This window comes from Chelonoidis abingdonii, chromosome 13 (genome assembly GCF_003597395.2).
Source record: "Chelonoidis abingdonii isolate Lonesome George chromosome 13, CheloAbing_2.0, whole genome shotgun sequence".
NCBI lineage: Eukaryota > Metazoa > Chordata > Testudines > Testudinidae > Chelonoidis > Chelonoidis abingdonii.
The window spans coordinates 1,880,922-1,898,429 of record NC_133781.1 but is presented as its reverse complement, the minus strand read 5'-3'; the positions used below and the strand labels follow the sequence as shown (position 1 = coordinate 1,898,429).

The 17,508-nt window shown below is 47.6% G+C and overlaps 2 protein-coding genes and 1 pseudogene across 2 annotated transcripts in view; 1 reads left to right on the top strand and 2 right to left on the bottom strand.

The window, feature by feature from the left end:
• Window positions 1–15,719, bottom strand: part of LOC116819438 (butyrophilin subfamily 1 member A1-like) — a 60,530-nt gene extending 44,811 nt beyond the window's left edge. The window contains exons 1-2 of the mRNA XM_032771138.2: window positions 15,573–15,719; window positions 2,440–2,787 (exon numbers count right to left, since the gene is read on the bottom strand). Coding sequence (XP_032627029.2) covers window positions 2,440–2,787; window positions 15,573–15,681 — 457 coding nt within the window. The 5' untranslated portion in view covers window positions 15,682–15,719. The remainder of the gene's footprint in view (window positions 1–2,439; window positions 2,788–15,572) is intronic.
• LOC116824950 (uncharacterized) overlaps window positions 1–17,508 on the top strand; it is a 954,865-nt gene that overhangs the window by 739,202 nt on the left and 198,155 nt on the right. The gene's annotated exons all lie outside the window — the stretch shown is intronic.
• LOC142047716 (U4 spliceosomal RNA) lies at window positions 8,804–9,020 on the bottom strand (annotated as a pseudogene).

The following is a 17,508-nucleotide window of genomic DNA, read 5'->3' as shown; positions in this document are numbered from 1 at the left end:
CAGGAGGGGGCAGTTGGGGATAAGGAGAAGAGAGGCTTAGATAGGAGGTGGGGTCCCAAGGGACAGTTAGAGGCAGGGGTCCCAAGAGGGGGCAATCAGGGGACAAGGACCAGCAGGGGTTAGATAGGGGGTGGGTTCCTGGGGGGCAGTTAGGGGCAGGGGTCCCAGGAGGGGGTGATCAGGGGACAGGGAGCAGGGGGGGTTGGAGGGGTTGGGATTTATGTGGGGTGCAGTTGGAGGGAGTGGATGGTGGCAGGTTGGGGCTACCCTCCTTCCCCGTGGAGTGTCCTATTTTTTGAATGTTAACATATGGTATCCCTACCCTTCAGTCACAGTGCAGCTCTCCATTCACAACAGGCTGCAGCATGAGGTCTCAGCTTCCCCACTCCCTCCTGTTGGTTGTGGCCAAGGGAATGCTGGGAAATGTAGTTCTTTCCCTGCTCCAGGGCTGGCTCTATAGGCAGGGAGCTAACCAAGGAACTACAGCTCCCAGAGCCCCCTGTTGGTTCTCAGCTCCCATGCTGGATCCCTGCCGCCCCTGCAAATGGGCTGCCCCAAGCACATGCTTGCTTTGCTGGTGCCTAGAGGCGCCCCTGGTCTGTACCTCCTGACAAGAGGCATACAGTGAATGGGCCCTCGCCTGGTGAAGCAGCTGAGAACCTGCTCGAAACCCAGGATGGACAAAGTGGCTGGCTGTGGACACCCCAGGATGGGAGACAGGAGGAGCACTGTGCCAGGGAGGAATAATCCGAGAAGGACAAACCAAAGCCAGACCCAGTTTTGCTGTCACCCAGAGCTGTATGGGGCTATTAGTACGGGGGCTTGTGACTTTGCATTGGGATTAAGGTGGGAAGCTGTTAGGTAGCTAAGTGAGGAGGTTGTTAACGCTGTGAGGCTTTGCCAAGAGCAACAGAAGAGGGCACTGGAGGGGTTTGCTATGGAAAATTAATTGGTGTCAAAGATGACCAGGAGCATCTCAGACTCACTGCTGCACGAGAACTCAACCCAGGACTCTTGAACTCAGAGTGTAGACACAGAGCTTGGTGTCTGCCTTGTGACACTGTACTTGGGCCTATGAGTCCTTGGATTGATTGTAACTTGTTTTACTAGTGCTCCCATATGTTCCTCCTGTTGTTTTTCTACCTTCATCCCTCTGTAAACAAATATTTCCCTTTCTTATACTCACTGATCTATTCTGGGATGTGTGCATTTACACAGGGTGGTCAGAACAGGTAACCCTGGGGTGGAAGGGAGTTACCCCACTGTGCTCCAGTGTACACCTGTGCTTGGTCAGAGCCACTCTGCAGAGCAGACTCCATCTTGGCCATGAGGGCTCTATAGTTACATATTAATTCCCACAAAGTACTTCCCAGTGCAGAATTACAGTTTTCCAGCAGGGCCTGGTGCCTTTCCAAATGCAGGGAGCAGCTAAACTTACATTCCTAAAACCCAAGAGATACAAAGTAACAGCACACAAAGCCCCAACCCTGCAACCTTAACTCTGCCTCCTGGGGCTGGCAATAGGTGCAGGGAGCGGTTCAGTGAGGGTGATGCCATAATACACAGGCATGAGGAAGGTGCCATTGCTGGTGTTGTGTTTCTCAGATTTGGATGCCAGCATCTATCTGTCTGCACTCCCACTGCCTTCCCCGTGTTCGGAGTCGCTGTAGTGACTGTGGGAGGGCTTAGTTAGAGCAGGTCACTGTGATATGACGAGAGGGACCACGTATGTGTCTCACTGGACTGCTGAGTTCTGTAGGCTGTGTCAGCAGAAGTGCAGCGGCTCTTAACCTTTCAGGTGTCTGATTTGTCTTGTATATCCCCAAAGTTTCACCTCCCTTAAAAACTACCTGCTTACAAAATCAGACATAAAAATACAAGTGTCACAGCCACTGTTACTGAAAAATTGCTGACTTCTCATTTTTACCACATAATTATAAAATAAATCAAGTGGTATATAAAATATTGAACTTACATTTCAGTGTATAGCATATAGCGCAATATAAACAAGTCATTGTCTGTATGAAATTTTAGTTTGAGACTGACTTTACTGGTGCCTTTTATGTAGCCTGTTGTAAAACTAGGCAAATATCTAGATGAGTTCATGTACCCCCTGGGAGATCTGTGCGTACCCCCAGGGATACATGTAGCCCTGGTTGAGAACCATTGCTCTAATGACCTCAAATTTAGGCCACTAACTGTACCCCAGACTGATTCCAAGGAGCCACAGAAATGTTCAAGACAATCTGAGTATGAGTGTGAATTTTGGAGCCTTTAGGAAAAAAGCAGCTGTTAAACAGTGAACTAGAACAAACCTTAACCAGAGCAGAGCTACTGACCCACTATAATAGGAAAAGTCAACTGTCATCTCACAATGACCCCTCAGACTCCACTTATTATCCTGTTGAAGACGTCAAAGTATCAGAAGAAATTACTGACCTGCCACCTGCAGTTCCAATAAAGCTTCTTCGTAAAAGACACTGGACTCAAAATAACACTTGTACTGCCCATCATCGGAGGGTCGGATATTGCGTATTCTCAGGGAAACTCTCCCATTGGTGATGTCATCTTTCAAGAGCTCAGTTCTCCCTCCATATTCCGGCATCTGCTCTCCATACTGATCCCGCCCATCATGGTACAGGTGCACGACTTCAGAGTACTTGGATCGGAACCATCTCACCTCCATGTTCTCAGCGCTCATCCTGGGGGAGAGGTGGCAGGACAGAACGGCCTCCCCACCTAAGGCGGCAATGACTGGATGGTTAAGTCCAGTTACTGTGAATTGTGCTGTGAAATGTACAAAGGAAAATGGAAATTAAATAAGCGAGTGGCTGGGGGTGGCATTAACTCAGCAGTGAGACTCACAGTAAGAGAGCACCCTGGGTTAGAAGTGAACACCATGTCCTCAAGCAGTGCCCTCGGCAAGTCTGTGAGTTCAGAGAGTCACAGGCCTGGGGTAACTGCACCTCTGACCCCTCTGTGGTCTGCTCAAGGAATGTCTCCTTAGGTCTCAAGCCTCCAGCCGTCACCTCTCTCTGAACAGGGACCCTCAGCACTCTCCCTCCACACTGGGGTTTCAGGCCCCTCAGTTCACTGTGGTTTTCCCAGCAGGTCTGATCAAAGACCAGCATCTGTGCTTTGCTTTCTCTCTCAGGGCTATGAACAGCTTGTGCCAGCGGCTACCAATAACCCAAGAGCTCTTCCAAAGCAGAGGACATTTAAGGAGAAAAGCCTGACAGAGAAAAGTTACCATAAATCAATCAAAGGTCTGAACACATGTTACACTTGTGCCAAAGGATTCTCATCTGGCATATGGGACTCACTGGTAGGGTTCAAAGTCTTTGGTGTCTCCTCCTATCTCTTAGCACCCACAGTCTTCCCACTTCTCTATCACCTCCTTGCCCCACTGCCTAATTTATATTGAAAGAGGTGCTAGAGCTCAGCTCCGGCACTGGCTAGGTGTCCTGGTAGTTGTGGCTACCAGTTGGGTGCCCAGCTCTGAAGACAACAGTCTTGCCAACAGCAGCACAGAAGTAAGGGTGGCGTGATATATGGTGCAATGCTACCCTGACTGCTGCTGTGACTCATGGTGCCTAGCATTCAGCCTACAGCTCAAAGCAGGCTTTACACTATCACACAGGGGCTGCATCTTGCCAGAGCCTGCAGCCCCTTGGGCCACTCCTGGCTCACCGGGTGCCATTTCTGATTTTGGGAAGTGGGGGCAAGTTTAACTGTGATTCCAGGGACTACTTAGGTCCCTGAAAATGTCAGGTTTTTTTTTTTTTAGATATATAACTTAGTAATTAGCTGACAGGAGCACTTTATCTATTTCGTAGAGCTAAGCAGGGTCTGAATGAGCTCTCCCCTGACAGCTGAGAGGGGGAGAGACTTCAGGAGCAAACTGTATTTACATGAACACACCTACACTGAGTAAATATCTAGCAGAAAGGAGCTGTGTAGCTCCGAGTGATCAACTGTGGCTGGTGTTGGTTTACAAATCACTTTAGTGCTGAATGCAGGGGTAGTGAAATGCTGTTATCAATGCTGTTGTCTTTATCATCCAAGTAGAAGGGAAAAGAACTGTTCTTAACTTGTCCCAAATAAGGGGTAACCCTGACCTGAAAGGACCTCACTAAGCCAGGGGCTGGAATGCCAGCCCCTCCTGGGAAAACAGAGCAGAAAGGGGGATGAGTGTTTTAGCTAGAAGGTATGATGCTTTTTAAGGGTCCCTGGTCTGGTTTAACTTATTCTTCCCTGTTGTTTGAAGGTAAGGCTAAATAGGCTCTACTAGAAGCCTTTTGTTATTTAATGTTTAAAAGAGCTGATAATTATAATCAATTCTGGTAGGACAGTATCTCTACCCAGACTTAGAGCTGATAATTACAAGGGTATGGCTACACTTAGAATTTCAGAGTGCTACTACAGCAGTGCTTTGAAGTGTGAGTGTGGTCAGAGCGGTAGCACTGGGAGAGAGCTCTCCCAGTGCTGTACATAAACCACATCCTTTACAGGTGTAGTGTGCAGCGTTGGGAGCCCTGATTACACTAACACTTTACAGGGCTGCATCTTGCAGCGCTCAGGGGGGTGTTTTTTCACACCCCTGAGCGCAAAAGTTGCAGCGCTGTAAAGTGTGAGTGTAGTCAAGCCCTAAGAGCTGGATAAAACCTCAAGAAACTGGCCTGCTAATGTCACAGCAGACACAGGTGGTAGAAGGTGATTGGCAAGAGGAATGGGGGCTGGTGAGGTAAACTAGCTAGAGCAAGTGGTCAGATGGTAGATCAAGCCAGGTGCCTTCTTCTCTGGGTGGGAGGTGAACCCGCACAGATACACCTCTGACCCTGATTCCTCACTGACCATGTACACCCACTGTGAGGGGAGTGGGGTGGGGTGAGAGAGCAGAGAGGGACTCAAAAAGGAACTTTTGGTTGTAGAACTCAAGAACATGAAGCAGAAGACACTGCCCTACACACTCTGGGGTGGGTGTCCTGCTCACAGTTTTATTATTATGAATCCTGCTTGTGGCATTTTCCCTAATTAATGTTGACTGACTTCCCCGCCTCCTTTCATTGTTTCTTTTCTACACTCAGATTCTGTGCTTGTGAGGGGGAAGTGGTGTTTCTCAGAGGCACCCAGGGGTGGTGTGTAATTTGCCCAGGTTACTGAGTGGGGACTGGAACCAGTTCTAGGTTGTTGAAGAGGAACCCACAGATATTGAACCTGGCCCTGGTTGCTCCCGACTCCACCTGGCAGAAAGGTTACGTATAAAAAGAAAGAAAAAATATAGACAAACTCCAATTAAAGCCACTTTTAAAATGTGTGTGTAAATTTAGAACAATCAGGAGATAACAGAGCAAAATATTCCCAATCCCAAACCTTGAGCTAACAGGTCTAGAGCTTTAATATAGATATAAGAAACACAAGTTTGATACTTTGTACTCTATCTTTAGTAGAGATAAATAAAAATAAATAACATCTGCTTGCTTTCGCTAACAGACACAATCTCTTTTACTGCCATTATCTACTCTAGTCTAGTCAATTGTTCTTCACTCCACTAAAAAAGTATTTACTTAATTTAGAAAAAGGTTTTTTCTCTTTTATTACCAATGAGAATTTAGTTTTCTAATTACTTTTGCATTCATGTTTACCTATCACAATCATGTACTTGACTCACTAACATTTGACTCCATCATTACTATTAGTATCAGACTTGGAACCACATATATTTTCATATGAATTTTAAGTTATTTTACAGATATAACTAAAAATGCTATTTGCAAATAAGTGACCTTCTGCACAATATCTAAAGTTATGTGTTTAACTTTTGTTGTTGTTGTTAAACTGGCATTGCTAAGGTGAGTACAAGCTAAATTTATGTTTTAGAAGAACACAATTATTTGATTGTACCACTTTAAATAATGAACGGCAAAGCACAATATGGTAATAAAAGTACTAATGAGAATTACGCCAGCCAGGACAGTTTGTGCATTTTAGAACTCACTACTCAAAGACTTAAATTTAAGCATAAGAGAGAAATAAGATTATGAAATGCACAGACTCATTTAAAAAACACAGCACTGTTATCCTTAAGGAACTTTGAAAGAATAAAATTACAGGGAATATATGTGCATTGTGCATTTCAACAGTAAGTATCAAGAATTAACAACAACAACAGTAGTACAAGTGTGCTTTGAGGGGAGAATTTGTGTGTGTTGGGGAGTCTGAGAGATAGGATGTGTGGGGGAGGGAGTGTGAGACAGAGTGTGTGAGAGAGAGGCCAGGTCTACACTGCGACTTTAAATCGGTTTAATGGCCGATATACCGATTTAACGCTGTATCCATTCACACGACGTTGTCATTAATATCGAGTTAACCACCTCCTTAAATCGATTTCGGAACTCCTCCCAAACGAGAGGAGTAGCGCTAAATTCGATAGTGATAACTCGGATTAGGGTTCGTGTGGACGGAAATCGACGTTATTTGGCCTCCGGGCGGTGCATCAACCAGAGTGCATAGCAAGTGACCGCTCTGGACAGAATCTGAACTCGGATGCAGCGGGCAGGTAAACAGGAAAAAGCCACGACGAACTTTTGAAATTAACAATTTCCTGATTGTTCAGCGTGGAGCATCCTGACAGCACGGCTGGCGATGCAGTCTGCAAATCAAAAGAGCTCCCAGCATAGGACCGTACGGAGAATACTAGGTTTTATCGCTTGGTAAATGGGGAGACAAATACTGTTGTATCCAGCTCCGTACAGAACACCGAAAATGCCAAAGACGTTTGAATAAAAAACTGCAGATACAACTAAGCGCTGCGTGACAAGCGTAAACGGGAAGCCAGAGCCTCAAATGACGCTCATAGAAGGGAGGAGGGGGGTACTGAGACTCCAGCTATAAGCCACAGTCCACACCAAGTCTCTGAAATTATTATGCATTATTAGCAGAGCTCCAAGTGTCTGTAGGGTCCAACACAGTGTCCTGGCGTGGTTACAGAGGAACGCTCCTCAGTTTCTTCCCCCCCCACAACGTGAAAAAAAGGGGTAAGAAATATCAATATCCTTGACTACTTTTCTATGTCACTATGTATGTAACTGAATGCTGCTGGTAAGATGGGACGCTACAAGCACTGAAGAGCAGTATCCATGCAATTCCTCCATACTCTCATCCTCTCTGGTGGTAGATGGTTCTGCAGACTGCTACCATCCAAGGGAACCGCCTAAATGTTCAAACATTGGAGGGCAACGTTACTACTGCTAGCAGTAGATAGGACAGAATGGCTAATAACAAGCTTAACATTGAACTTGGGGCTGAAAATTTTTGCAATCACATTGAGGGATTTGACTTGCTTGCAATGAGTCAATTATCCTTATGTTGTATAAAAATAGGTCTATTCTGTCTGGATGTCATAGCCCCGGGAGGCTGCCCCAAGTGCCTCCCCCCCCCCCACCGACAATCATTTTCTCTCACTAACGTCTCTGTTTCTATCTGGTAATTCCTATAATACTTATCATGACACCAAATGGGGGAGGGGCAACTGGACATGGAGCCCCAAGGAAGGCTTGAAGGGAGGAGGAAAAGCAAAGGTGCGCTTCTTGCAGAGGGACAACCCCGATGAATGACTGGATGGAGCACCTGTCTCTGATACAACTGGATTACTGTTACAACTGCTATTATACTATTGGCACCACTGACCGCTCTGGTCCGCAATCCGAACTCGGATGCGGAGTGCCGGTAAACAGGGAAATCCCCGAGAGCTTTACAGTGACATTTCCTGCTTTCACGTGTCCAGCTCTGATCACCACGGGTGGCGATGCAGTTCAAATGCAAAAGTATCTCCTGCATTGAACCTTACGGGAGATAGCAGATGTCATCGCTGTATGGTGAGACAAATCTCTTTTATCAGAGCTCCGTTAAAGAACAGGAAATGCCAAAGCCTTTGAAAAATAAACTACAGGATACACAGCGGTGCGTGACAACAGTAACGGGAAGCCAGACACTCAAACGGATGGTCATGGAGGGAGGGAGGGAGGGGTAATGAGGACTACAGCTACCAGTCTCCACAGCGGTCTCTGAAAACTATTTGCATTTTTGGCTGCGCGCCCAATGTCTGCAGCGTAATACACGGTGTCTTGCGTGGTTCACGGAACAGCTCGTCAGTTTTTTCCCCCCCTCCAGCACGGTAAAAAAAAGTGAAATAAATAATTCCTTGAGTACTGTAAATGTCACCCTCTGTGTACTGAATGCTGCTGGCAGACGCGATGCTGCTGCGGTGAAGAGCAGTATCCGCTCCTCTGCCCCTCCCCAGGGGTAGACGGCTGCCCAGTGAGTGCTCCTGGCTGAGTGTGGCCGGGGCTCCGGGGTGAAAATGGGAATGACTCCCTTTTTCTGACAGTGGATGGTACAGAACGCCTGGTAACTGTCTTCATCTTATCACCTGGGGGCTGAGCTTCATCAGACCCCTTCCTCTCTTGCGTAAAGAAAAGATTCTGAACTGCATGGACTGTCATAGCCCATGGTGGCTCCCTCCCCCTCATTTGATCTCAGTAACTACTCTGTGATTCTTATTCATGCATTCTTCATAACATCATGCCAACAATGGGTGGGGGGGCACTGCTGTGTGGTAGCCCAGGTAGGTGGGAAGCAACGGTTGCGTTACTTGCAGCGGCTCCCTCTGTGAATACTGACACGGAGCAGCTGCGCTGTGCTACACTGATTTTAATACACTGTATCCTATTCTTGTCTGGACTGACTCTATTTTTATTAACCGTAAAGGGCAGGATTGACTCAGTCCCAAGTGAGTTAATCCCCATTTTCCTTTCAAAAATTTACACAGGGTTATTATCCGTTCTGTCCCATTTACTGGTGAGTGTAACAAAAAGAGGGAGATGGTAACAGTTTTCTGCTGTCTACAGTAGTACTGTACCATCTACCACCAGGAAGGGGGAGAGGAGCAGATTTTCAAGTAGCAATAATCACACCTCAGATTCACTTCATTGGTTATGATACTGCCACTGTGCAAAGCTCTAATGCTCTTCAGTGCTGCAGATTCGCCTCTATCAGTAGCATTCAGTACAAAGAGGGTGACATTGTAAGTACTCAAAGGATTGCTTTATTTAACTTTCATTTCTCGTGCTGGGGTAGGGGAAGGAAACTGAATAGCTGTTCCGTGAACCATAAAAGACACCGTGTTGTAAGCTACAGACACTGGGCGCTAAGCCAAGAATGCAAATAGTTTTACGAGACTGCTGAGGACTGTGGGATAGCGGGAGTCCTCAGCACCCCCGTTCCGTCCTCCATGATCCCCCGGCCCCTGATGCTAATGTTAATGGTCACGGGGGGTTCTGGGGTAAATGTCGTCAGTCATTCCTTGCTCCGGGAAAACATCAGCAGACAGTCCTTTCGCACATTTTTCTCCTGGATTGCCCTTGCAGAAACAATAGCACGGCAGCACTAGAGACCGTCGGCTTTTTGTTTTTCCCGTCACCATTTGTGTACTAGATGCCGTGGAGACAGAGGCGACACTCGAGCGCTACACACCAGCATTCAATTGCTTTTGCAATGATAGCAGAGATGGTTACCAGTCGTTCTGTACCGTCTACTGCCAGAGAAAACTGGCAATGACATGACGGTTATCTCCTTCTCTGAAACTGTCCGCTGCTATCATGAGTGCCCCTGGCTAAAAAGAGAGAGATAAAATCTTCTGGGGGTGCAACGCAAGAAAACAAACTAGGATTGACTCACTGGCTATGAGTCATCCCTCCCTTATCGGTTCAAAAATAGAGTCAGTTCGACTAACAGAAGTAGTCAAAGCACAAGAAATCCTGTGGCACTTATAAACTAAACAGATGTGTATCTAAAACAGCCAGGATTCTCTCTGGCTTTTACATGATCCAGACTAACACAGCTACTCTGAAGGAAGAAGTCAAGTGTATAAAAGAGCACAGCTATCTGTGGCTGTATTAAACAGGGGTGTCCCTGGGCAGAACGCACCATTGTTATCTCTCTCCGCAACCCTGCAGCTACTGTGGCAGGGCCCACCCCATTCTCTGTCATGCAGTCGTGAGGAATACAAGAAAGAAACATAGACTATTCATGACATCAACGCGCGGGAAGGGGGCACTTGGAGGCAGGCAGTCGTCGGCTGATTACAGTCCAGGCAGGACATACCAATTTTAGAAAACCAGAAGGGACGATTTGGACTGCCCCAAGTGAGCACTCCCAATTTGGTTCAAAACCATTGTAGGGGCACCATGTAGCATCGGAACATATACTGTCATTGCATCTGGCCAGCGTAAAAGAAAGGCCTGAATACCCGCGAACTTTGTAATTCCAGTTCCTGATTGTCCACGTGGGTCAGCACACACACAGGTGACCACACAGAGCTCATTGCACTCGTCACAGATGCAGTCTCGTGAATAATGAAAGAAGAGCGCCACTTGGACCACACAGGAGGTTCTGATCTAATGTATCTGGGTGAGACCAGTACCTCCAGCACTGGTTCCAAAAGACGAATGAAAAAGTTTTGAAAGAATTCAAAAGTCTATGGCTCGAGAGGGCACAGCAAGACTCCCTTCAGTGCGAGTGAAAGTGAAGAAGCTTAACAGGGTCCAGAAAGGCCATGAGAAGCAAACGAGGTCTAGGCTGAGCCGAAAACGTGCCGCTCTATGCTGAAACATGCAATTGTGGTTCAGCGCTACCGAGTGCCCCACCCTGTTCCGTGGATTCATGACTTTGGATGAAATATCAAGTGTTCTGAAGGATTGTAGCTGAAGGGGAAGATGGAGACGAATTTGAAGGATGAAGATGAGCGTGGTGATAGCACACAGCATCGTACACCAACAGCCAGGACTTTTTGAGACCCAAAATAAGTCCTGCGCCACAACGAGAAGCCAGACAGTGAAGCCATGGAAGCGACTCGCGTAAAAAGTGTCCCTTATTCTGGTGACCAAAAACACGGATTAAAACAAGACGGTTTTTTAGATCGCATTTGACACCAGGGCTTTTGCTGCCAGTCGCAGCCCTTACTGTTACAGAAAATTTGTTAACATGTTGGGGAGGAGCGACAATCCTCCAAATTATCTCCATGAAGCGATCGTGGAGGCTGCAAAACCCTATGCGATAATGATGAACATTTCTGGCCAAGACAGCTTCTCGTCCCCCATAAGTATGCGTAACTTTTCAACGCCATGCATTTTGCGAAACATTGGACTGGGCAAGGCATTGAAGGCAGTTGCCATCTGAAGGCGATGATAAACAAAACTGATCGCCATCCTGCAGTGCTATTTCGAGGAGAGGAGTATCATCCATTTTACTTTTGAGAACATCAGGAATCGTAAGATAGGGGGCAGACATGGCGATTTTTTTGCTACTGGCAGAGCGGGGAGGATGGGAGGAGGGCAGCGAGAGTTTTTCAGCGTCTGGCCAAGGCAGGATTCTTCCCCTGCTACACAGCAACGCGCTTGCGGGGGGTGATGTAGGGTATACTAGCAGCGATCGTATACGACAGGAGCCATCGGTGTTGGTGGATGTGAAAGAAGGGGGGTTGGCTGTTGCCAGGTTCCTCTTATAGGAGCAAGGCAATCATAAGATCACTTGTGTAACGAACGCGGAGAAGTCAAAATTAAGAAGCCTCATACATCGTTGCGTGGATGTAGAGGTTGGCCGTACCTGCGTCTGGGTTGCCACAGCCATCACACAGACACTGAATATTTTAACAAAACGAACAAAAATGGCGACGTTGTATAGCGATCACATGTGCTCTGTAAGGGGGATAGTGTCTAATGTGAAAGAGTACGTCATTGCTCTTGTAAAAGGTATGCTTGCCACTACTTATCACCTCTGGTTGCTAGCCCATGCAACTCACATCTCTGAAGTCTCGAGCTATCACGAGGGCGTGCTGTGACCTAGGCGAGGAAGAAAAGACACGAGATAAAGTTCACGAGACAATTATTGAAGTAACACGCAATGAGAGGGATAAACAGCAAGATTGGAAGGATGTTGGTAGCAAAGTAAGGAAAGATGCGAGTGAACGATCTGAGAGGGCTTAGGCAGGAAAGACCAGCGTTAGAGATGCAAGCAACGGCTGGATCGCTGCGTTCTCAAACTGAAATCCTACCAACGCATGGTGGAGGCTTCAGGAGAGCATGCACAGTACAGAGGCCACTGCAGCCCTGATAACCTCCCTGCAAGCCACGCCCCATACTCCCTCATCCCTCAGACGTGTAAGAAGCATGGGGCAAGGCCTTATGCACTCCGCCTACTCCTCCACACCCCTGCAGAGTTCAAGGAAAAGGCTGTAACTTGACGCTACAATGTGCTTAGTAGCTTCCTTCCCCCACTTCAAGCACAGCAGTCAGGGAACCATTCCTAATTCTCTGCCTTTGTTTCTAGTTCTTTGTAATATCAAAATACATCGAAAAGGGGGAGGGTGGGTTGTTACAGGAAATTCTAGTAAGGAAAATCCATGATTTTACAGATGCATAATTACTCTTTAATGAATAATAAACGATTTTTAAACGATCATCAGAATTTATTCCCTCGCCAACGCTGTAATAAAGGGGGAGGTGGGTTGCTTAACTACTGAATAAGTCATCAGTGCAGAGGTTCATCACGGGAAGCAAACTAGAGTCACATCGTACCCTGGGCCGTGGCTGAAACTCGTTTTCAGCTGTTCTTGATGCGAGCGCGCCCAGGTGTGCTCTTCTTAATCGCCCTGGTCCTTGGCCGCTCGATACTCAGGTCGGCCAGGTGATTGCCTCAGCCCCCACCCAGCCATAAATGCCTCCCCAGTCTCCACAAAGATTGTGGCGCAGCCTACTAGCAAGTCAGCCAAATAGCAAGCGGACATTGGTGTGCTGATGGTCTGACGAGTACAGTAATGATCGCCGCGACCTAACGGCCAAATACATTCTACCGCACCATCCGGCACTTGGCTCAGCTGTAAAGTAACAGAATCCGATCCACGTCCGGCTGCCAGTTGTATGGCTTCATGAGCCATGGCATCAAGGGGTAGCTGGGTCCCCCAGGAATAACTATAGGCATTTGAACATTCCACGGTTATTTTCTGGCTGGGAAGTAATTCCCTTGCTGCACGCCGTTTTAAACAGACATGCTCCTGAAGATGCGAGCGTCATGAACCCTTCTGGCCATCCCACGTGATGTGGGTGAAACGTCCGTGTGGCCACCAAAGTGCTGTGCACACCAATGACAAAGTACCCCTTGCGTTCACGTACTGGGTGCCCTGGTTTCTGGGGCCAAGATGGATTGGTTCCATCTATGGCCCCACCAGCAGTTCGGAAAACCATTCGCAAAGCCTCGACTATTCACTGCGACGTTCCCAAGCACAACCTTTCGTAGCAGCAGCTACACCGATGCTTTGGCTGCTTGCATCACGCAAGCCCCCACTAGTAGATTGCAAACACCTCCAAATTGATTTTCCGACTGACCGGTAACTGTCTGGCGTTGCACAGCTTCCAGAGGGCTATTGCCACTTCGCTTCTCTTCTGTGAGGATTGCTCTCATGTGGTATTTAATGGCTTTCAAAGGCAGGGTGAAGGCATGTCACAAAGTTTAAGAAAGTGCTCTTAGACGCATGCGAAAGTTCGCAGCCGACTGCGAATCGTCGCACACCGGTAAAATAATGCGGTCCCCCAGTTCCTGTGCTTTTTCTCCCGTCCCAAACGGGTCAATGGGTAGTAGATGCCGTTAATTAGAAGTAGCTTCCAAAACGCTGGGGCCAGCGGTTATGGAGAATTCTGCCTCATTCATCGTCATGCCGCGTCCTGCCGCTCAGCAATAGCTGCCTCTCTCTCCTCCTGCCTTTGACAGTCATTGTTCAGTATAGTCCAGCCACGAGAGACCGAGTGTTGAACAACGTCAGAATACCATTTGTGCGTCAGGGCATGATGCTGTGCAAATGGCGTTTGCCAATGCACTCCGAGAACATAAGGCACCAAGAGGGTTTGCTGCCTTCAAAGGAGGGGTGAGCTGTACCGCATGCACACCCCCGGGGCAATGTTTATCACTCATCAGGTACTGCGTGCTCTCAAAGCGGGAAGTGGGAATATGGAAAGCTGAGGAAACACTACCCACAGTGCATGCTCTGAAATGAAGGTAGCCTTGATCCATTGACCATGGACATAAGCAATCGATTTTTTGATCGCACTGTGGACGCGCAAAACCGATTTTATAACATCGGTTTTGTAACATCGGTTTAAACTACTTCGAAATAATCGTGCAGTGTAGATGTACCCACAGAGACGGAGTGTGTGATGGGGGGAGTCTGAGAGAATGCGTGTGAGATAGAAACAGAATGTGTGAGGCTGGAAGGTGGGGAAACTCTCCCTCATGGCATAGATTACAATCCCCTGTCCACAAAGGTACATATAACATGATAAAAGGGACACAAAAATACACAGAACATTCATAAAGTGAATTCAACAGTCCCCAAAATGTCACATGTGGCTGCAACATCTGCCACACAGAGTTCACCTGTGAGTGTTAGACACTGTCCCTATTATCTCTGCATAGGGCTCAATACATCTCATGGGCGCCCTGGAGATAATGGTGCTGGGGGCCGGGGTCTCTGATACACCAAGGCCTTTTCCTGCTGCTCCAGCACAGGGGCCTCCTCATCTGCAGGAGGGGTGGTGATGTAAAGGCTGATAAGGTGTAAAGAGATGAAAACAGAACATCACTACACAGGCGATGGTGTCAAAGGTAAAGTCAGAGGCAAGATAATGGAGGAGAGAAGGAAGTAGATAAAAACGTGAAGAAAACAGAGAGCCAGTCACTGTAGAACTGCACAGGAGGGGGTGGGTAGTGGAGGGGGTGTCTCGGTGCAGAGACACAGCATTCAGATAGAGCCAGTCAAATTAGCAGGATGGAAACCACAATAGGAGGGAACTGAAATGCTCGAGTAGCTGTGAAGGCAGCCCTGGGGATGGAGGGGGTCACTTTAAGGCAGGGGGTCCCCAATGCACCCGCATACTGGCCAGTGGATGAGCATCCACCGAAATCCTTCTGGATGACGCTGCTTGTCCTTGCCAGATGAAAAAGGTTGGGGACCACTGCTTTAAGGGGTTCACGGAAGGCACGGGATGAAAAACCCAGCAAACATCCTCACTGTGAGATGAGGTCTAGCTCTGAGATGTGTCTAGTGCAGCATGAATGAGTTGTGGGTAGTTACTTCTAAACTGGAGAGTCTAGGATTCAGGACTTCTTCGTGGATGAAGAGTTTGATTTGTGATGTAAACGGTCTGGCAGTGCAGTGTCTAGCAACTGGAAGTGACTTTTTAAATAGTTTGCGAGCCCTGTAGTGGTGTTCACTGTGTTCTGTGTTTTTGAAGCTGCCAGAAATCAGCCAGAACAGTAGGATGGATGTAGCCTCAAGGCCTCACATGATGTTGTATAGATAGTAACCATGGTTACTGGCAACCCAGCTGTGCCCTGTGCTTTCTCCATGGTACTAGTTGTTGACAGGTTGAGCAGATGTGGTTTGTAAGAGATGGCAGCAATGTGAGATAGATGCTAATGACCAGCAATACCAACAGCAGCAAACCCAGCGAGGCTCCTACCTGACACCAGCCTGTGAACCTGTAGAATGAGGCAGAGAGTGACGTAGCCAGGCAGAGCAGAGCTCACAGAGGAGCCGGGGGAGAACAAGGGAATCTTCCCCGTCATCATAGCTTGGTCTGGGGAACAGGAGAAATAACAAACCAGATAGTGAGTGAGTGGGATGCAGTGACAGTGCCACAGTTGTCGGACTTTCGTAGCCCTGATCCATGGATCAGTTACGTTTACATTAGCCCACTTCCCAATATTCATCGACTAAGATCAGAGGGGCCATTAGATCATCTAGTCTGATCTGTGCCATGGGCCAAACACTCTCACCCATTTCCCCTGTGCTCAGCCCAAATTTGTGTTTGACTAAAGCATCTTCCAGAAAGTCACCAAGCCTTGATCTGAAGACAGCAAGAGATGGACAATTCACCACTTCTCTGGGTAGTTTGTTCCAGTGATTAATCACCCTCACGGTTACAATTCTGTGCCTTATTTCTAATTAGAATTTGTCCAGTTTTAACTTCCAGCCATTGGTTCTTGTTATGCCTTTCTACTCTATGTTAAAGAGAACCTTAGTACCCTGTATTTTCTCCATGAAGGTGTGACAGATGGGGAACTTTAGTGAAATATTTTTATGAACTATCAGTAGGACTCTCCACCATTCCCCTGGGCATCGCTACTGCTTTAGGGGAAAGAATTGCTTCTCTAACTGGGACTAAGCTGAACAGGCCAGAGATATGAGATGCAGAGCCACTCAGAGTGTCTGGGCTGGAATGAACACATATTAATGGAAACAATGAGGAGTCCTGTGGCACCTTGAAGACTAACAAATTTATTTGTGCATAAGCTGTCATGGGCTGGAGCCCACTTCATCAGATGCATGAAGTGGAAACTTCAATGGGTAGGTATATATACACATGCAGAGATAGGTGTGTTACATAACTATGCGGAGCACCACGTGCTAATAAGGTCAATTCAATCAGGGCAGATGTGATCCACTCCCAACAGTTGATGAGAAGGTGAGAATACATTATAACGAAGAAGGCTGACAAAGGAGGTGCTGTAGTCATCATGAAGAGGTCGGATTACGAACGGGAGGCTGCCAGGCAACTCTCCAAATCACATTCTATAGGCCACTATCCTCTGATCCCACTGAGGCGTACCAAAGGAAACTACACCATCTGTTCAAGAAACTCCCTGAAGAAGCACAGGAACAAATCTACACAGACACACCCTCTATCTGCTTCCCAAGATCCATAAACCTGGGAATCCTGGTCATTCCATCATCTCAGGTATTGGCACTCTTACAGCAGGATTTTCTGGCTATTTGGACTCTCTCCTCAGGTCCTATGCTACTGGCACTCCTAGCTATCTTTGAGACACCACTGACTTCCTGAGGAAACTACAACCCATTGGTGATCTTCCAGAAAACACCATCCTGGTCACTACAGATGTAGAAGCTCTCTACACCAACAATCCACAGGAGGATGGACTACAAGCCATTAGAAACAGAATCCCTGATGATGTCACAGCACACCTGGTGGCTGAGCTTTGTGATTTAGTCCTCACCCACAACCATTTCAGATTTACGGACAATTTATACCTTCAAGTCAATGGCACTGTGATGGGTACCCGCATCGCCCCACAGTTTGCCAACATTTTTATGGCTGACTTAGAACAACACTTCCTCAGCTCTCGTCCCCAAGTCCCCTCCTCTACTTATAGTACTCTGATGACATCTTCATCATCTGGACCCATGGGAATGAGGCAGGGCCGGTGAAGGATGTTTCGTGCCCTAGGCGAAACTTCTACCTTGCGCCCTTCCTCGTCTCCGAGCCCTGCAGTGGCTCCCTGCCCACTCCTGCCCTGATGTGCCCCTTGACGGAAGCCCCCCCTCCGCTCTGAGGCACCCCACCTGTGGCAGCTCCCCCCCTGCCCTGAGGCACTCCC